Genomic DNA, 22,792 nt, shown 5'->3' on the forward strand with positions numbered 1-22,792 from the left:
TGTCTCTACGTGATTTTATGCGTCCACTGTTCATTGTTTTACAGAAATAGAGAGAAGTTAGCATTCATGGAATTAAAATGACTCGATGATGAAGAGATTTTGAATTCTAAGATTGTAAGTTAGAGAGAATGAATAAGTCCGAATAAAGTTTTGAATGAATAATTTGTTCAGCAATTTCTTATAGTTTTCAAGTTCAATGATGTCTTCTAGAAAGAAATTCAATCTTTCCTACGAAGATCTTCCTAAGAATTGAGGTCATTGTTACCGTCGTATTTACTGAAGTCGATTCTGCTGGACCAAGTTGCCAAGTCAACGACCTCAGCGCAAACCTGATTCCTTAAGATTGATCAATTCACTTCGAAATTCGACCTTATGGTAGTAATACCTATCAGTACACTAATTGGACAAAAACTTGAATTGAACATTTTTGAATCATGAAAATGAAAATTAAAAAAAGACGATTTCTGTGGTAGGAAGATGACTTCAAACTTTTCTTTTACTCCCCATGCTTATTCTCATAATGTTGTGGTTTCTATTTGAATTCTCTAGTTTTCCTTTGATCAATCGGAGATTTAAAAAAAATGATCTATACTTACCGTTCGACATAATGCCTCAGAATTTCCTGAAAAAGTACCACACAATGACAATTCAAGCGTGGTGATGAAATAAAATTCAGAAAAAGGTGAGAATTTATATAGATTTCATCCTTTCAGATTAATAATTTTGCTGTTTTGGAGAATTGTGTCAATAAACAGAAATTGTGGTTTCACTGTCATTGAAAATATTTCAATAAGGATTAGATTTGTGATAAAAATATTTATCCAATACAATTTATTGAATCATAAACACACATATAGAAAATTGAGACATAAATAAAAATGTACAATTTTACAAACGATAGATATATATTATATCCATAAAAAATTCAACGGAATATCAGTTGCGTGTTTACAAATTAACAAATGGGGTAGTTAAAATATCTACATATCTTATTAGAGTCTGTGAAGTGCTGTGTTAAACATACAAATTTTAGTTCTATTAGGTTAGATTTGTTATATAAAATGTACACAAAAATTAATCTATTTTTGAAGTGGTCTATTTATTGCTGCTCTAGTGAGTAATGCCGAGATTTCTTCCAGAGGTTCTTGAAGAATCCTTTCTTCTTTTGGACCTCTTCACCTGGAAAATAAAAAATCATTTTAAGAACGATTAATACGAAGGAGTTCGTTAAGAAATTCAAGATATAGTAGGTGCATTTATTATTTTTTTATTCGAAATCTCCTTTCATATAGCAAATTATTCTACGAATATCAGATTCGAAGTCGAACTACTCAAATTAGTTCGTTGCATACCTGAAATATCTTTGGCATCTAGCCACTTTCGTGAAAAGCTTATGCATGTGTCAGAAATAGAAGTTAAGAGATTCATTAAAGACCAAGACTTGATTACCTATGATTTTCACCAACATATTCAAAATTGCATTGAGGCATATATTATAGTGAATAAAGTTGAAAATACCTTTCCTTGCCTACCTATTGAAAGTAAGCCCAAGTATAAAATTAGTTAAATCTTTCGATGCTTCCTAGTTGTACCAACCAGGTACAATATTTCTCAATCTACCTTGAAAAATGTGAATTTCGAAGGATTTCAATTCATAAAGATTCGCACATGAAGAAGCATTTGGAAAAATTATTAACTAAAATCATTAGTCTGATTCTCGTAAGTGCTAGGAAAATATTATCAATATTTTGTCTTTTTTATTGAAAATATATTCCTCATCGCTTTTTACTGCCAAATTACTTATTGGTAACTCAATGAATTATTGATCTGATGTAGCAGATAATACTAGATGGATGTGGATTGAGAATAAAGTTTATTCTAAACACATGCTCACTCGATTCATTTTGAAAAACTCAAAAAATTGAAGCCGGTAAATTTTCATACTGATCCTTTAGTTTGTTTCTCATATATTAGATGAAGATTCTACATCATATGTATGTTGGAAAGAAACAACCAACAAACACACTGTTCGACAGTACCATGCACAGTATATTTTTGCTGCGACAGTACTACCATCGAAGTATTAGAAAGGAAATGGTTGTCATCGAAAAATTTATGACTTAGCATAAATTAAGGAGTGTTGATGCCAACGTATACATTTTTATTCAAATATATTCATTCCACAAAAGTGTGTTGTGTGCATTCTCACTCGCCCTTTGTGTGGGGCGTTTGAAACATAACACTAACAACCCCAGAGTTTCCGACCATCACTTGCATAGCAACAGGACGATAACTGTAGATTGTAGATATTCATGCTTAAAAGAAATTTCAAAGTAACTCGACGAAGTTAAAATCGAATGATTCCATATGAAACATGTTGTGATTATCGTTAAATCAAGAAGGCCAAATCGAAGGTTTAAAAATGCTTCATCGTGAGCGCTGCTGAAGGAATATTGATTATTTTAATGATCTTTAAAGGTCATATCCTGAGCTTTGTTGTAAAATTCGAAGATAGAAACTTGAACACTGAGACTGCAGCTAAACAGCCACAATAAATTCAAAGTTTATTGCTTTATTATATGAGTAAAATTATATTATGCGCATACTTATTACAGCGGAATGTTGCATAAATCTTCCTCGGGATGGCAAAATGACAATGGTTATGTTCGTTAGCTGTTTATTCTTCTCTGTTCGAAGTTGGGAACACCGAAAATATTGATGAAGTTAAAATTTCCGTTGAATTTCATGTCATACTTCAATTTTGGTGAATCCTACACATAGATGAACAATACATCCTAGATATTGCTTCATTATTTTCCGATCCTTCCTTCATATTTTATTATATTAAAGTTTCAAGAAATGGGCAAGATTTGAATCTGCTTGAAATATTCAATGGTACCTAGTTCCAAACTTGCATTATTAGAAAACTACAAGAAATTAGCTCAAAATCAGGAAATCTGAATTCCTACCAAGTTGGTCGATTTAATTCTGACTCGACCTGCACCTATGATACAGAGTGAGTAATAATGAATGCGCAAAATTCAAATGGTAGTTGAGTTTATTTGAGTGGCAACCCTAATTTTTTGAGCTAGAAGTGAATAAACCTTCTTTATCAAATCTTTGGTGATATTATTAAGTATATGGTATGACTTATTGAATGAACTTTTTTTATTTTTTATTTTGTGGTCAATGACACACAGTATTTCATGTTTTTGAAGAATTATCGAATAATTATTCAATTTCTACCCTACGAAAGTTTCGGATAACTCGTCTAAAGTGTATTTTATTGACCTTTAAATACATAAAATTAACAGGGGAAGAATTTAATGGGTGATTTCCTGTCGAAACATAGTGTGGGTCTTTCGTATACATTTTTTTTCACCAGCTCAGAAACTGCCCCCTACAGGTGGCACTGGAAGGGCAATATTCATTTTTTTTCAAAACCCAAAAGTTGACCGAATGAACACCATAAATGGGAGCGCTCTTTCTCCCATAGAAAGATATCATCACTGTCAGTTTTCTGGTTTCTAAGAAAAAAAATTGCTTTTCAGGTGCCATCTTTGGGGCTGCTCAAACTAAAAATGTTATAGAAATGACCCCCCACAATTTTTTGACAAAGAATAAAGGTACATTTTTTTTACCTCTATTCATTTACACCCTGAATTCCTTTAGGGATGTAATATTGTGGTGCATTCCCGTGGGACAAACTCCAGATTTTAATTTTCGAATCGTGGTTCCTGTTTCTTCACAGAAAAACCTACGACTGTTAGCTGGCGAAATCTCTGGCAGATAACAACGATGTTGTGGATATAACAAAGAAAACGGAAGAGGAAATGAAATGATAAGCGACACCAGTGCGGTCACTAGCAGCTCAGATATGAAAGCTGCAGTTCATCGTTCAGGAGACAGCTTCGGATAAAACCGATTATTGAGGAACGATAATAAAGGAGGAATAGCCTCCGGAAAAACGAAAGAAAGGAAGACTGCGTCGTTAAGTTGGAATATATCAACAAGAATTGAAAGGTAATAAGTCGTGTTGGGTACAACGCGGAGATAAGATATGTGAAGGAATGCAATTTAACGAACATTTCAAAAATGCGTTTTCGAAGGATTCTAAGATTAGGATGAAGCTTGAACTGGTCAACAGTAGAGGCGTGCATTTAGATTTTCGGTTTTGTAATGAGAATTTTATACCTAGAACACTTTATTCGATTCATCTGTACCAATCTTCAATTCTTTTCTTCAATTTCATTGTTTCAAAGTATAATTTCTTCCTTTTATCATTAGAGCCCATACACATTTCAACAGCATTGAAGCGTTTGCTTTCTTTCAAGAAATTAAATGAAGATTAGGAAATATACCGATATATTGATGGTACATATATTTGAATCGATTTTAACTTTCACAAGTGAACTGGAGGAAAACACAACAATAATGAATCGATTCTTATCAATACAATATGGCAAAACAAATACAAATAGTTTCTAGTTTTAGGACTGTTAAAAATCTCCATATTTGTCATAAATTGAAATATGCAGGGTCACCCACAATGTTGTGGAGAAGTAATAGTTATTTTTATCGGAATGTAACACCTGTAGATATATTAATACTTATTTTGATTGTCGATTCAACTTGAAAATTTTTTATCAGCCCTACCCATTATTCTAGATATGATATTTTGATCAGTTACTGAAAACAAAATAAATTTCAGGAAGCAATTTAATATATTAACTTTCAACGAAAACGTGGCTCTAATTTTCAAGAAGTGTCGAAAATGACTCCAATTTACTAACTGACAATATCGCAAAAATGTCTTTGGACATTTAAAACCATTCTCCTTGATATTCTCTCACTTTTGTAACGCCGATTTCTAGAAAATTAATGAATTTAGGAAAATAAATAAAGTTTAAGTAGATAATCAAACTGAGTAATAATATACAGAGTGTTTCATTTGAAAAATAAAACTATCACTCTCCAGAACTTTGTTGGCGTAAATTTTTCAATTCATCAATTCTTAAATTACGTGAGAATATTTCTAATATTTTTGAAATGAGTGCCTATATTCGTTTTTATTCTCATTCTCATGACGTCAAAATTTCACGATTTCTTTCGGGCTGAATTCTGAAAGAGAAGAAAAGTTTGTTTATTCAGCCTGTCCACAAGGGCACATGGCACATGTCACAGCAGACCAGCTCAGTTCTGTACCCCATCCCCGATCGTTAATTTCTAGAATTAGCAACCCAACCCTGTAGCGAACAGCTGACTGGTCGCGCCTACCAGCCACGTTGTCCCAGACTCTCCCTTTCTATATTGATCCAGGCTAGGCACAGGCTCCTTTCTGAACCTTCTATCCGGGATCGGGGATAACTTGCCCGCAGTCTGATATGTTCCCTTTGTATTGCAGAAAAATTCAGATAAGGCTACCGCGGCGGTTCACTGACTTATCGATCAGTTGTTGCAGTTGTTATCGCTGTTACTTATCGTTTGGAAAGCGGCGATTTCTGTAGTTTTTATCGGGTTTGTCTCCGGCTTGTTTTATCGCCCACAATCGTCCTAATAGCTCTGGACGAATTGGCTCGATTAGATTTATTTCAATCCCCAACTTTTGGACATCTTCACAGGAACCCCAACTTTGTTGGAATTTTTCTGTTATTTCTTCACAATGAGTTTCCAGTTGTTGTGTTTCAATATAAATAGTTGTTCCATTATTATAATCATTTTCTTGATTCTACAAGGAGGTACCTTTCATCATAAGACCTTTTAAAGATCTTAGTTCGGAGAACCAGTTTTGTTTTTATAGTCTTTGTCACTGTTGATTCTTAACCTAACAATGAACTGTGGAGTTCTAGTCTATTCCGTTTTGTTTTTATGCAGGGTGATTGAAAACGGAAAGGAAATCTAGGAACTGTAGATAGTGTAGATACTACGATTGATTTGAAATAGCCTTTTACAAATATTGCTTCATTGAAAAATAAAATGTGTGAAAATTTTTAACAAAAATTAGACTGCTAAAATTAAGATCATTTAATATCATATGATATCATATCATATCATATAATAAAGGGCGCTAGATGCAGCCAATTATATGAAAAAACGTTTCATTCATCTGTAAAAATGAAACAAAGAAAAATAAAAACTCTCAAAGAACTGACCTGTTATAGTAGAATGTTTTTTATTTTAGTCGATAACACAATTTTCAACAGTTTGCGAGATTTCCATGATAAACGACCAACGTTTTACTGCATTTCTTCTGTCAAATAATAGTGTTTCATATATCCCTATATTAAGGGATATGCGTCTCGTATACTGACAATTGTATAAGGCACAGATTAGTTGCGAAAAATTTGAGGGGTGATTCCATATGAATTTTGTTTGTTTAAGCAGCCCCTTTTTAGATACAGCCAAAGATGGCATCTGGAAAGCAACTTTTAATATTTTTCTTAAAAAACTGACAGAAATTAAATCGAGCAAACATTCTATTAGAACGACAAGGCAATAAAAAAAATTAATTAGTGGTACTCCTCTATAATGTCAGCATGATGCCTAATAAGTAAATTTAAGTTATAATTTCAGCTTATACGACTCACGCTACCTATCTGTTGATTGTTTTTTTTCAAAAACCGTAAATTTTAGCAAGAAATCACAAGAGACCTTATTCGTTCGAAATGAATCAAGCTATCAAAAATTAGTTTTTCAATGGTATAATATGAATAAGGAAAAAAGTTTCTTGCGAAACGAATTTTTAAGGTGGCTTTTCCTACCCCTTGTAACCATAGATTGTGTTCCCAATTTCATTTATGTCAGTTTTGTGGTTTGAATCTGGGAAAATTGAGTAGAAAAAAACCTCAATATAGATATGAGATGATGAAAAATGAATAAAACCAATGAAATTCCTCGTATCGTTTAGATGGCCAGTTAAACTCCTTCTTTGCATTGCTATAAATTATATTCCCCTTGTAGTGAATTATCACCATTCCGAGTCAATCGCTTGACAGGAGAAGACGTGCTACAGTGCTCCTAGTGCTATAAAAGAGAAAGCGGACGAGAAAGTCACAGTGCCGTAAAAGTGAAAGCGGAGGTGAAAGTGCCCACTAACCAAGCTACGGAATATTTGATTCCGTCTGTGAAGTTGTGTAGGTTCTTTATTTGTTATCGGAATTTTAATTCGTTAAAATTTTCGAAGTTGGTGTTCATCCTAAGTGTCCAGAGAATTTTCTCGTTGGTACTGCAGAAAACATCAGGTGAGCTTATTTTTCGTATCTTTCTTTCTGATTATTCTCATAGCGTAGAGAATTTTTGATGAGCCGTTTTGTTTTTATGCATGAGATACATTTTTCTTTTGTCTTGAAAAATTTTATTTCCAATTTCTTTGAGTAGCGAAGTAATTATTAATTAGATTCTAAAATGTCTGACCATTCGGACTGCGAGTCCGTAATGGAAGAAGACGCGCCAGAAATCGCTAATGTCGTGTCCGAACACGATATTTTGAGAGAGGAGAACGCAAGTTTGAAAGCGAGGGTGAATGAGTTAGATAGATGCGTATCTAGCTTAGTTGCTGAGATTAAAAATCTCAGGGAGAGGCTCGAGTTGCAGGAGGGAAATAAGGAAAGTCCTTACTCCAAAGCACTCAAGAAGAACATTATTTTGAAAAATGTCCAAGAAGTGAACTTACCGGTTCAAAAACAGAAGATGGAGGTGGTCAAAACCCCTCAAACCAAAATTTCCCCACCCGCCAAAAGAGTGAGAAAGGATAGCTCCTCGTCAAATGAAGAGGCAAACAAGAAAAGAGTCTTGGAAACCCCAGCCCAAGAGAAAACCACTCCAGTGGAGAGAAAAGAAAAAATCCCCCCAGTTACCCTGAGGGGTACGTCCGAATGGACGTCAATTTCCAACGCGTTAATGCGAAACGGAATAAATTACAGCAGAGCGACTACTGTGAAGGACGGAATTAGGGTCGTTCCACAAACCGCGGAAGACCACAGAAGAATGACGGACTTCCTTCATAAAATAAATAGGGAGTTTTACACTCTTCAACGGGAGGAAGAAAAGAAAATCTATGCGGTAGTGAGATATCTACCGCTGGATGCAGATATCCCGACGATCCTTGACGACCTCAAGGATCAAGGGATCGTCGATGCTGAGGTCATAAGAATGACCTCAAATATAACTAAGAGGCCGATGCCCTTATTGCTGGTTAAAACCCAGAATAAGGGTATCTTCGAGGTGAGAAGGCTCTACAACATGAACTGTGTTGTTGAACCTAAGAGAAGGACGACCGGGCCTGGACAATGTTACCGCTGTCAGCGATATGGACATGCCCAAAGTAAGTGCACTTTTCCATGGAGGTGCGTGAAATGCTCCGGTAATCACAGCTCCAAGGAGTGTACGCTCACCAGGGAGAACGAGGAGCGAAATGCCTCTTGTGTTCTCTGTGGAGAGCAAGGACATCCAGCCAGCTACAAGGGATGTAGCGAATGGAAATTGGTCACTAAAAAGACCAAGAGATCGCCAAGATCGAACCAGACCAGCTCGAGGCCAACACAAAATACACCGAGGCCATCCCCAAACTCTTCGGAAGTGAAGAAACCCCAGGAAACTGCAACCGAAGCAGTCAAAGAGACGAAGAAACCAGAGAAAAAGACGGAAAAGGCAAAAACCGTCAAAAAAGCCGAAACCAGAAAAGGAATTTCTGGAATCACTGAGGAACTGGATAAGTTCACGAAAAACCTCCTCAGCACGATGATGCAGAATCTGGAGAAAGAGATTGAGAAGAAGATGCAGCAAATTATTAAGAATATTTAATGGCTGACACGACGATAAAGAACAATCTCATAATCGTCTCTTGGAACGTCGAAGGATTGAGAGCCCGCAGATCAGAATTCGAAGAACTGATTGAAGAGAAGAGACCGGATGTCATAGCTCTTCAAGAAACGAGACTTAACCCCAACGTTCGGATAGCATTTCCCAATTACGATATTTACAGAAATGATAGACCTAACAGCACAGGTGGCGTTGCTATACTGGCTAGAAAGAATATGGATCACCATTTCGACCAAATATTCAATGGACAAGAAGTAGAAGCAATATCGATTATTGTGAATACTAATCGAGGGCAAGTGAAGATTATTTCAACTTATAAATCACCGGATAAGGACATGCTGGAAGAGGATCTAAAAATGCTACTAGAAGGAAGACACCCGAAAATCATAATTGGTGATCTTAACTGCAAATCGCAGGAATGGAACAGTAGGGTGGAAAATACAAACGGGAGAAGACTGAAGATTTATGCTGAAAAACTTAATGCAGTTGTGATAGGACCTGATATACCGACCTACATACCAAGAGTAAATGGACTACCCGATGTACTGGACATTGTCGTAATGAAAGACATCACTGAAGAAATCAGCATTGATACAATAGAAGACGGAACTTCAGACCACAATCCCATAGAATTCATAGTGGGACATGGCCCAAGAAACGAAGAAGAGACACAAACCAAGGAACGCACAGACTGGGAGAAATATAAGAATTTACTTCAGGAGAAAATCAGGGAAATTCCCCAAATAAACACCCAGGATGAATTAGATGAAGCAGTTGAAAAATTGGAAAATCATATAAAAGAAGCCTATGAAGAAAGCACCAAGAGAATAAGGAAACCAATTCCGAAACATTCACATGGAGATACGCCAAGGGATATAAAGGAACTTATAAAAAAGAACAGAAGACTCAGGAAAATCTACAGAACAACAAAAAGAGAAGAAGACAAGAAGAAACTGAATAAGCATAGTCAGATATTGAAAAATGCTTTAACAGAACTGCGTAATAACAGATGGCACCAGAGATTAAGGGAACTGAATACAATAGATCACTCGGCTTGGAAAATGCAAAAACGCTTACGACGAGAACAGACAGTTATACCTCCACTGCATGGAGCAAACGGAATGGTATATACGAGACTTGAAAAAGCCGAAGCACTTGCCGACACAATTGAGAGAGAAGCCAGAATAAATTACAGAAATGATGATGACAATGAAGATCTAGAAGAAGAAGTGGAGGCAAACGAAGAACTGATGATGGAACCACCGGAAACCGAAATCATTCCAAAACCGGCTTCACCAACAGAAATCAAAGAGATCATAATGAAACTGAAAAACCGGAAAGCACCGGGAGAAGATAGGATAACGAATTATATGTTGAAGAAATTGCCTAGAAAAGGAATAGCAGCCTTGACGAATATAACAAACGGAGTGATGAGGACCGAATACTACCCAAAGAGATGGAAAACTGCAGAAATGATAGTTTTCAACAAGCCTGGAAAGGAACGGAAATTTCCTCAAAATTATAGACCAATCAGCCTACTATCAGCACTAGGAAAAGTCGTCGAGAGGGTTATCGCCAAAAGGCTGAATGAGGAAACAGAAATGTTGAAGATAATCCCACCCGAACAATTTGGATTTCGACGAGAACACTCGACTGAACTCCAATTACTACGGCTCATAGAATACGTCACCGAAGGAATGCAGACCAAACAGGCCACAGGATTAGTTCTGATGGATATCGAGAGAGCTTTTGATAGAGTATGGCACGAAGGCCTAATCTACAAGATGAAAAGAGCAGGATATTCGACCAAGCTATGCAAGATTATAAGGAATTATCTGAGGAATAGAAACTTTTATGTGAAGATAGATGGAGCAACCTCTCAAACCAGACAATTGGAAGCGGGAGTGCCTCAAGGATCGGTACTTGGACCTCTGCTTTACGTAATATACGTTTATGATATCCCGAAGAATGCTAGGAATATGCTCACCTTGTACGCAGATGACACAGGAATAGCGTTCAGACATCGACGCCCAGAGATCATACACCGGAGACTGCAGGAAGCCATAGATGAATTACTCAAATGGTGCATCAAATGGAAAATCCAAATCAATGGAAGAAAGACTCAAGCAATATTACTGCAAAAGAGAAGATTGAGGATGGAAGAAAACCTTGAAGTTGATGGACAAGAGGTTGAATGGAAAAATGAAGCAACATACCTAGGAGTGACGCTTGACAGAGGACTTACATGGAAAAACCACATCAAATGTGCTGTTGATAAAACAAAAGCCGCAATGAGTAAACTTTATCCACTCATAGGCAGAAGAAGTCATATGAATAAGAACATCAAGTTGACGATGATTAAAACTATTGCGCGACCACAACTCACATATGGATCGGCGGCATGGGGCTTCGCAGCCAAGACCCACATCAAGAGAATACAGGCCACTGAGAATAAACTCCTTAGAATGGCGATGGACGTACCCTGGTTTGTTAGGAACAAACAAATCTACAAGGACTTGGAATGGGAACCAGTTACAGAATTTATGAAGAGAAAGGCGGAAAGGATATTCGACAAAGCCAAACAACATCCAAATGAGGAACTACGAAGATTAGTCGACTACGATCCAACAGAAGAAGCTAGAAGGTCAAGAACCTACCACCGAAGACCGAGAGATCAGTTAAGGATTTAAATGTAACCAAAGAAGAGCTTAACCTATAAAAGCTATAGGCAGCATACAACTATCAACACGACTATGATCGTGTGAGAGTCCAGAAACCATAAGAGTCAACTGGTTAATAGGCAAAATGCCCGGAACCTATGAAGAAGCAGTTAAGGGTTTTTAGTGGGTCTCGAGCTCAGAGTGAGAATCCCCACACTGTTCCCCCTCAGCAGAGGGTGTGTTCGTCTGTTTGCAGATTTTCCCCCTGCTACACCAAAAAAAAAAAAAAAAGAATTATCATTGCGAAAAAGTCACGCACCTTGAATATTCCTTCCCTTTCAAAAAGGTAATCGATTTTTTTGGAAATGATGGAGAAATTATTTGGTCATACAGCCAAATTAAATGGGCCTGAACCCTTAGTGCTTAATGTATGTATTGAACACCTGGTCACACTTTTATTTATCGAAAATGACAGCATGAAGAGCTTGCGTATCTTCTCAATAATATGTTATAGAATAAGGGATTACAACCCTCTTTAATCCCCTCATTTACTTCGATGGTCAAAGCGTGATAGTGATGCATGACTCATTGATTATTTTTATGTATTAGGGAAAATGTGGAATCGATTTCTATGGTGGAAAAGTATATACATAGTTTGAGGAAAACTACAGAGTTACGAATATTATACAGATGTTTATTATTTTCGATTCAATTTTTCAAACTATTTTCAGTTTCATTACCTGAGACAGTTTCGAAGAAGCGTCTTATGAAAAATAATATGAAATTCAGAAATCTATAATCGAAAATTATTCAATTGGAATTAAGTCTCAATAATGAAAGATTGATAAGTTGTAATTTCAAAAACGTTCATTCGGTGCGTATGAATATATCAATTTCCATATTTAAGCTCGAAATTTTCACGATTTCAGAGATTTATGATGAATTCAATGAAGTAAGAATTATGCAGCAGTGTCCATTATTTCCAGTGGAAATTCATGGCTCAAAATGCTTCAAATGCAGATAAATGTGTATTTTTTTGAGTAGGCACACTGAGTACTGAGGTTTAATACTCAGTGGTAGGCATCAAGCTAACATTGAGTCAACCAAGTGTTATATAGACCACAGATTTGAACCTACATGATTTATCGATACATGATTTATCCAGTCACGCTCTACAAAATCCTACGTTATAAATGACCCTTGTGGGTGGTGGTTGTTAGTCTTAAATAAACTCTGACGGCTATGACGCTAAGAGAAAAGCAAAGGAAATCGAATTAATGTGAACTAGAATTTAGAAATAACGGTCTTTGCAAAGGACGAAATGAATCTACTGATACTTGATAGTGATATGCAGCCAAAGAATTAATTACAAAATATAGGTTTAAGGAAGCACTCATTTTATTCACTCCACTAAGTCGATTATCGCTTATTTTTGAGCTGAATTTTCTTAAACCTTTCGAAGCTGATTCATCGCCTTTATACTCCTTGTTGAACGAACTGAAGGATCTAAGTCATTCGTTACTCATTCTTCTCCATCTTCGTCTTTGACGTATTTATCATTTCCGATGATTTATTATTGTTTTCTGCATAATGCAATTAGCATTCTAAATATATTGAACCGGAGGATATAAACACTGGTAACAATGAACCCATCTAGAATCGCTTATAAAATTATCAATAGATAGAATTTCCGAGTAACAATAATGTTTATCAGCGGGGTGGAAGACCACACATACAGATGCAGCCAGGAACGTAGAAAATGAAAGAAATGCAGCAATTTCCCGGTGAGATCCGAACAAATCGATTTTAGAATAGAGAAAAAAACAAACAATGAACTGCATAAGAACATAAGTTTGCCATTTAAAGAAAAGAAACAAGAAAAAAATTACATTTTAAACTATTGTAGGAATTATCCATAAAACACATACATAGAAAATTACAAAACGTTTTTGTTTTCAGTGTTAATTGTAATTAGATTTTCATTTCTTTTATTTTCATTCATTTTTTTCTTTTTAGTCAACGAAGAGAGCCTGCAGATACAAAAAAGGAAGAAGGTAACATTTATCTGCCTGGGAATTTTTGAAATAATTTTATTTTCTATCAAAATAGAATAGAACCGCAATATTAGAATGATCTCATGATCCCTGAAATCCTGTCCAAATTGTTATGATTTTCATTCATTAAACTTCGGAATTGGAATCTTGCATGAAATACATATTTACAATCAACCAGTATCTATCTGCGGTTTCAATTTAAATTGAATTATCAACCATTGGGATGAGTAGGTTTAACTACATACGCCACAACTTGCGTAGTATAATTTGAGGTAGGTTAGTTTTCTTTCTTCAATAATCATTGAAGACAACAAAACTGTTGCCACAAAGTATATTTACTTTTAATTCTGGGTCCCTATATATTAATAAAATTTTCCACAGATTCCTATATTTAATGTCATAATGTCGGTATATATTCATTACATTACAGAAAGTTGTATTTGATAAACATCGTTTAGTGGTATGCACATAAATATTTGCAACTCGGTTTTTTCTTATCATTATTTTCTAAGTATCTCTTTGATTCGTATATAGGTTTGATTTCAAGTCGCAATTAGAATGCTTCATCAGCATCAGAATATATTAGTAGTAGAATAGATTTGGTAGTAACAGTTTACCTTAAATTCGATGAAAGATGTGAAGTGTAACATAGTTAACAAAAATTTCTTATTTAAGAATGATATTTTCGTTATTCGATTCTATTAGAGTTTATTGCACTGACTGGATGCTTCGCTGATAAAAATCGTTCTTCCATTAATTTAACAATATTTCAATCACAAAAGAAATACATATATGTATGGAATTACCTCTGAAGCATGAATTTTATGGTCATTATGTGGTTCGACTATTTACTTTCTTCAGACACTTGAAATGTTAGAATCACCATGTGAATTAGTAGGTATGAATACTACATTCATAGGAATATTCGAAACTATAATGTATTCAGAAATAAAAAGACGAGGTATCTGTTGTAAACTTGTAGGAGGTACTCATTCATTTATTTTCTGTACTATCTAGAATTGAAAATATTATTGCGCCAATTGGTCTATACTTTCCAGACAACCTAAAATATTCACCATACTCCATAGTATAGTGAATATAATGAATTGTATATTAGATTTTTGAGATGGAAACAATATTCCACATCACTTGAAAGTATGGTAATGTTGATAAGTTATCTTTCTAATTTTGATATATAAAGTTATAAAGCGAAACTTTTTAAAATTCATTGATGTTTTGAAACGTCAATATTTCCAAACTTTTGATGAAATGACACTTGCTTCCAAAGCAGTTTAAAATGAATCTGCGAAGGACGTTTGTATCGAAATGTTTGGTACTTTTAATTTGAATACAAATACATAATCACATTTTATTCAAAATCAGAAATAATATTGTGTGAAACACTTTTGAAAACACTATTTTTCGTAACTCGCTCAATACGAAGGATAATGCTAATAAATAGTGTATTTTCGAGGGAACTTTCCACAGGGAAACATTACAGCAGTTTGGCAGTGAGGCATGAAAAAAATGGTTTTTTGAAAAATGGGTTCACCATGATTATACAAAGAAAATAAAGTGCTTCACTATTGACGACAAACCGAACAAAAACTAATGATCCTTTTTGATGTAATCAGCTTAGTGTTCAGTATAAGCAGTTGCTCAAACCAAACAAAACTATATTATGGAATACTGTCACAATTCATGAGATTGAGCATGAGAATAACGTTCTAATTACTACTCCAGACAGGTCAATACCATACTTCTCTTTCACATATGTGGAAAACATATTTGTTCTCCTACTAGAATACCGAATGATAATTTTTCAATCCATTTCTGTAAATAAGCTCATAGCCGGATAATATAGGGTCAGCAGTCCGCTCATTTTTCCGAATGTTGATTGTAAAACGAAACCAGGTGTTTGAGCTATTCGACATGACATACTTTCCTTCAATGATACCTACGCGACCGCGCTTTTATTTAAAACTCGTGATATGTATAGAATGGCGTCCACTACATGATTCATTTGGCGGCAAAGCAGTGGCGTCTTGCATTTCATGCTTAAACCGAATTTGATATAATTATCCTGCATTGACACTCCTTGCTGAAAGGCATCAACCCAGTGAGTAAATAAAAATATCTGAAGTGGAGTTGACTTATAATCAACTTCACAGAATGAAATATCATCAAAATCTTATCAAGTCGATAAATTGCACTGGGCAATGAACATATTTTGATTTCTACTATACCTAATTATTTTCCAAACTACCTCGCACGCAAAAATATGATGAATTCTAAAATCTCCAATTTCCCAGATATCTGATAGTTGGGGAGCCGAAGAGGGAAATTCGGGATTTACTCGAGCGTGTCAGATTAATATGAGGGGACATACCTTGGACCCTGTAGAGTACCTCTACCAAAAATTAGACCTATATATAGGGGAAATTGTTTAGGACAGCCTGTCAGAATAGTAAAAAAACGATCATTGTCAGTGACGGCTCGTGCCCATAAGGTGTGGGTCGGCCAGACCCAGGATATACAGGGGAATATCCTGAAATAAAATTAATATCTATTTTTTCAACCAATAACTGAAAATGAAAACGCGGAATCCCACCATAATCTCTGTTTTTCTAAAATTAAATATTGATATATTTTTTGTCGATTAAGTTTCTAAAGATAAGTTGGATAGGGTTGCGGCTAAGGGATGGAAAAAAATATTCAATTTTATTTCCCAAAAATAAATTCAATCAGAAATGACATTACAACACAAAACATAAACGTCAATACGAATCAAAATTTTAAGTTCACTGAAACACATCTACAATTTTGATTCTAAGTGAAAATGTACTAATTTTTCCTTTCTTTATTTCACCATTCTTCCTTCTACTGTCACATGATCTTGTGACAGGATGCAAAGTTTGTTTCGATTTGCTACTACTCCAATTATTCAACAATTAAAGAAATTTAGAATCCACTCAGATTGTCAAAATTTACGAAATGAATCGAAGAAAACTGATAAACACGTGCACCCCTTTCTCTTATTCTACGACACTGACCTAATTCAATTCATAATATGGAAACAGCGATGCGGATGCGATTCTTATATCCCCTCTCCGAGGCTCGGCCGGCCGACCTACGCGTATTCAAGAAGCTTCGAAATCACTGTGCCCTTATAAATTCACTAGGAATTACGAATTTTTATGGTCAAAAAATCACTAAACTACTCTTATACGGTCGGAATACCCTTTTTCAAAAATTAACTATTCATTTAATAATAAAAAAATCTAACTATAATTAGGGATATATTATTAATATTTTCATTGACTAAAACTACTCTTAAAAGGTGCGAATACGCTCTTTTCTGAAATAGACATAATATTTAATGATTAACTATTCATTTGATAATATAATATCTTAGAATAGACAATGAGGAAATCTAGAAATATGACAACTAAACGACCAAACCATAGCAAGGTAGGCCCAACTCGTGCTGGCCGACCGTGTATGTATCTAGCAGCGACGTAATACGATGTTCAACTTGGTGATAACTACGTGCGACGTAGGTGCTGTATAGAAGCGTTTCGCTAGGCTATTGCCGGCTGGCCGACCTAGCGTGTAGCGTGTTTATCGTAAGGAAAGGGAACTTCGAAATAAACTAACTCAGGGCGACAGGGGCGTCACGTTGATCGAAATAAGTTGTCGTACGTATTACTAGGGAACTAATCGAGAATTTAATATCGAAATTAATCATTTGGAATAAGTTTTGAAGAATAAAATAATTATAATTATTTTCCATTTCTCGATTATTTTTGGGTCGGCCCGGCCGACCCTGCATACCCGGACGAGCCGTCATTGATCATTGTACATACTCGAGCGTGTCAGATTAAGATATATGTGGTTAATTATATGTTGAAAAGTATATATTCTCTTAATCTGACAATTGAAGCGTGTCGAAAATGTGTGGGAGGCCGCCAAAGTTGCAAAAAAAAAGTCACGTGTACATTCTCGAGCGTGGTGTCGTTTTTTCCTATTTTGAAGCTAATGATTCGAGAATAACGGCAAAAATATAATCTGACAGTTTTAGCAAGCCGAAACAGTATAAATTGGCCATAAAAGTCACAAAAATCAGTTTTTTTTAAATTATCTCCTTCCCTGGGCTTCAAATCTTTTTCGCATTCATTATGAAAGTTGTAAAGCAAAACATTTTCTATAAATTTTGTCGAAAGCAATTTTTTCTACGTTTAAACGTTTTTGAGATATATGGCGATTAATGCGAGGTGTTTAGCGATACATGCTGAAGCGAAAATTCAATCGTTGGAAAATAGTACATTCTAAGGTTCAGTCACAGACAACACTAAAATTTTCGTGACTAATTTCGAAATTTTCATCATAGGAATACCTTGTCATTTTGACAATTGTAGATTAGACTGGGATTCTTCATTGACCTTGCCCTTTCGCATATGGTGCTAAGCTTCTCGCGCTTATAGCCCTCTAACTCGAGAATGGTTAAGAGTATGTAAAATTGCTTGAGCCAAAAGTTGTGTAGATTTTTATCATCTACAAGTTTCCTAATGAATACAAAAACGACTAGAGGTATAGGGAAGGAAATATTCGAAAAAAAGGGATTTTTATCATCTTCAAAGTATCAGATTAAGAAAACCCCCTCTGATTTGTGTCAGATTAATAGGTCAACACGTCTATAACACCCAGATTAACCATCTGTATGAAAATCTGACACGCTCGAGTATGTACAAGTAACGATTTTTTTACATTTTCAAAGGACCGCTGTGACCTTTCGTCACGTCCAAATTGTCAGTCTCTTGAAAAGTAGCTTCCTTTGGATCCAATTCACATATCCTCCAAAAATCTGACACGCTGGAATTTTTTTTTACCATTTTCTCTTCCGAACGGACAGTCCCACCGCGCAAACTGTCAGATAAGCATGAATTCATTATCAGAGACACGTAGAGCATATACAGTAACTTAATCTGACACGCTCGAGTATGTACACCTGACGATTTTTTTTACATCTTTGAGACCCTGCAGACGCTTTCCCCATCGCTGAAAGTGCATACATCCTAGAACCTTTTTTTCTTTCTACCATCTAATTTTCAAAATCCACTAGGTCTCCACGACGCTCGAGTAAATCATAGCATCCACGGCTCCCCAACTGTCTACTTTCAATATTTCCATCAAACTAGACTCAATTATTAGACAACGAATCGACTAATTGATATCCAATTGCCCAGGTTCATCAAATTTTCGCATCGTCTGATTTTATCGATCCATTTATGTATATCTCTATATACGTAGGCTCATATTTTTGAAGCATTCGGTTACGATAAGATCTTAATCCGTTCAATTAAGAGAACTCGATATAATTCACTCACCGTCTAAAAATAAATATACCACACAACATATGCCTGTGGAACCCATTTTTTCAGCGCATATGTTCACGTCGTGGAATATTCGAATTTGGTCGATTCTGTAACGGAAGAAACAGTCGTTGGGTTCACGACAGTTTTGGAGGACGCCCGTAATAACAACGAGAGACACATTATGCGCTTCGTTAACGGCATTTTTTTACTCTATCCATCTTTTCCTGCCTTGATACGGATTGTGACAAAAATATATTTTGACGCTCGACAGCGTGTAAACTGTATTTCTTGGATTTAACGGGAAGGTCTATAATTATTGCGATTTGTCGAGTGGAATTGCTGAATGATGGTGCATAATCGAATCATATGCAGCATCGTCTGAAGAACTGTTGTCGTCTTCAAGAATGTCGAAGTTCAAGAACAATTCTAGGTAACCTAAGCACGCAGGACTATTGGAGTAATGATTTAGGAGGCTATTGCTCATTGCAGCCGATCATCATTTCCTTTTATTCGAGTCAGCACGACTGTTGCACCTTTAATTTGAAGACGAACTACAAAACTGCCTTATCTGGATGATCGTCCATAGATCATCACGTCTTATTCGGCAAGATGACTCAAGTTCCAATATTGTTCATTTGACTATGGAGTTTCCCCAAGAATCTGGTATTAATATTGAATATTGGCCACCTGGTTCACTGGATTTGAATCTTATAGACTTGTTTGGGATATGATGGGGAGGAAACCACAGTTATTCTTCAGATACGGTGATGGATTGGGATTTAACTTATGTCTGGAACAAGTTGTTTTAAAATTGAACCCAAATTTGAGGGGGTGACAATTTTCCTTTGTGCCCGATTCCATGAATTCCAAGAAACTAAGATATGGCTGTCATCTCAACAACAGATATACTTCATTCACATTTATTTTAGCAGTCGGTTGGCCATGAAATAATTTTCTCATGTTTTTGTAACTAGAATGGAGTAAGGTTGGCACTCATGAAATGTCGTTAATGTCATAACGCCGTTGCCACAACTAATATCAATTTTTATTACGAAAATGCCGAAAGTGATTGAAAAAGAGATAGGGTTTCAGGAAGTGCTATTTAAAATTCAGGTCCGCTCATTCAAATAGTTATACCCTGATATTCTAAAATCCACAATATGTCAGACGGTAGCAAACGTATTCAATGTAAGAGAATTTATATAATGTAACGTTTCATCTGAATTTAAACGACTTATATTTCAGCTGAATATTTCCACAATAAGGTTGTAATGAAGAGGATGACAAAGAATTTCCTTCTATTGAGAGACCCAAAAAAGTGGTGGTGGCATTTGAGAATTTTATGTTTGAGTGAATTAATGCGAAAAGTTCAGTACAGGATTTTCGATGAATGTTATCGTAGAATAAGTTCCCGAAAATTGATTTTTCTATTTTTCATTTGACTTGTCCTATACATTGTAAATGTCTTAAGGTACCAATAAATACCTAATTATTATTATAATTATATCAATGTATTAAGATGAACAGCCACAAATATGCGCCAGTTGTCCTGTTAATTGTTTATTCATGTGAAATTTTAATTCCTTTCACTTATATTGATGCAAGATGATTTTTCTTGAAGAATTTAACATTCTTGTAATTATCTGTTAATTCCTTCGGGAGATACCCATTTCAAACCACTGCATCATATGCATTTCATTCTCGGGTTAATATTTTTGAAATCTACAACTGATGTAACTTATTCAAACCTTAGCCAAAGAAAATAACGAACATTAACTCTCCTCAAGCTAGTGCATATTATGATATTATACTGATTTCTAGTATTTTCCATGCGAATAACTGGATTTGGTATGCCTTCAATCAGTTTATATAAACTTCAATTATGTTCGTCACATATTTTCCGAAGAGATTCGACATTGTGATAAAATACGTAATAACAGAAACTTTTACGTAGGACGGGCAACATAGCGTTGATTTAAAATCCAAAATTGTTTTGACAAGCTTCATAACCCCACATTTTCGTACCATACAGAGTGAAATGTGTCAAATTTCCATGGCCAACCGAGTGCTAAAATAAAAGTGAATGGAGTATAGATACCTCAATTTTTACCACAACACTTGTTTCCCTATCAAAAAGCTACATGCGGTGGTAAAAACCTCATCTGTGATCTATGAATGATGCAACAAAATCTTTGTGTAGAATAAGTCTATATTTGGAGGTCTACTGCAATGGTGCAGCCTATTAATAGTATTAACCTTGTCGGTATCCATAATCTTATGTAACATATTTGGTAAAACTAACAGATATTACCGTCATCGTGTCATCGATAAGGCTGAAGATAAACTGGATCAAAATATGCAGAATATACCCAATACATAACATTCAACAAACTTTCAAAGATTGAACAGATCATCAGTTGGAAAGACTGCAAAATCAACTTATCTTTTAAGGGTTTCCGATAGTTCTTAAAAAATGTTATGACCTCAGTGAGATTCGAATCTCGAAGAGATTGAAGCATATGTTTTAAAAATGACGTATATGTAGTCTATTTTCCAAATATTTTGAAGCACATATTTTTGTATGTGTATGCAGACATATTAGATACCTTAACTGAGTCTTATATTCATAAAATTCATCTTCATTCTATGAAAACCACACCACTAATGAAAAATATGTATTAATTCAATACCAAGAGATACCTCCAGAGCATCTTTCGTAGGTTCACGCTTCGAATACCTACTTAAAAAATATGAAAGTTTTTCATGTTCCGATTATCTCAACTGTGAACGAAATTCAGAACCTTGTTTCTTTTAACGACTAGTTCATTCCATATTTAACGATTCGATCACTAGATAATCCTACAGCTTCGTGTCGGATGGAGAAATTTTGAACTTACCATTTGCGTTTTCGTGTATTGTTGGAGAAACCGATTCCTTCTCCTTTTTAGACTCCTTGCCATTGCCTGAAAGAAAAAAAGAGATCTGAAACTCTGATATTATACACGAAATCAACAGAATGAAGTTGAGAATTGTAGAATGAAATTTCATATTCGAGCAATGGAAATTTTTTCTCGTTTTCATCTCTTGAAATGAAACTTAACTATATGCAGGATTTTTTTGAGATTCCACTCTACAAAATATAATTAACAGTGCAGAAAAGAATTGGTGAAGCATATTCGAATTTCAAAAAATCATTGGCAATAACGCTACAGAAGACTGTCAAGCTACTAAAATAACTAAATACCTATTCCCTTCCGGGAATTTTACCTTGACAACAGGCTACTCGACAAAATTTTAACCCAACACAGCAGCATAGGAAAATTTAAGAAATGAGTTTAATTTTTCAGTATTTCTTCAATCGTGTTGTGTCATTCTGTGGAAGTGTTGTACTGTTCAGATAGGGTGAATGAATAGATATTCGGGTTTTACGTATTTTCATCGTTGTCATGATTAGATTCGACGTTAAGTTTCTACCCATAATTTTCTCGAAGGTAACTAACGAGCCCGTGTTCAACAAGCTGAACAATCTCATTCAGATTGAGTCATTATCAGTTTGTTTCTTACCGTTCGAAATTTAATTTGGAGGTCTCGATGAATTTGGTGTATCACTGATCAATTACCACAAGGACACCAAATATTTTTCAATTTCCTGTTGAAGACTGAGTTTCAGATATTTGATCTGGATGTGTACAGAAGAGCAGATGGCAAAATTTATTTTTTTTTAATTATTTGAAATAATTAATCAGCTCAAATTTAAAAGAGAACAACAATAATTCGTCGACCTAAACCTAAACAAAAGAATGACAATTTTCGTACCAATTTCCGAACGCAAATTCGACTATTTTGGAAGGCAAGTACTTTTCGTCCGCATTCACTTTTCGTC

The 22,792-nt window shown here is 35.2% G+C and overlaps 1 protein-coding gene across 1 annotated transcript in view; it reads right to left on the minus strand.

The window, feature by feature from the left end:
• Positions 1-816: 816 nt before the first annotated feature.
• The window catches only part of LOC123310726, a 274,289-nt gene continuing 252,313 nt past the window's right edge, over positions 817-22,792 (minus strand). Inside the window, exons 8-9 of the mRNA XM_044894357.1 lie at positions 21,807-21,872; positions 817-1,179 (exon numbers count right to left, since the gene is read on the minus strand). Of these exons, the coding sequence (XP_044750292.1) occupies positions 1,100-1,179; positions 21,807-21,872 (146 nt within the window). The 3' untranslated portion in view covers positions 817-1,099. The remainder of the gene's footprint in view (positions 1,180-21,806; positions 21,873-22,792) is intronic.

This window comes from Coccinella septempunctata, chromosome 4 (assembly GCF_907165205.1).
Source record: "Coccinella septempunctata chromosome 4, icCocSept1.1, whole genome shotgun sequence".
NCBI classification, from domain to species: Eukaryota; Metazoa; Arthropoda; class Insecta; order Coleoptera; family Coccinellidae; genus Coccinella; species Coccinella septempunctata.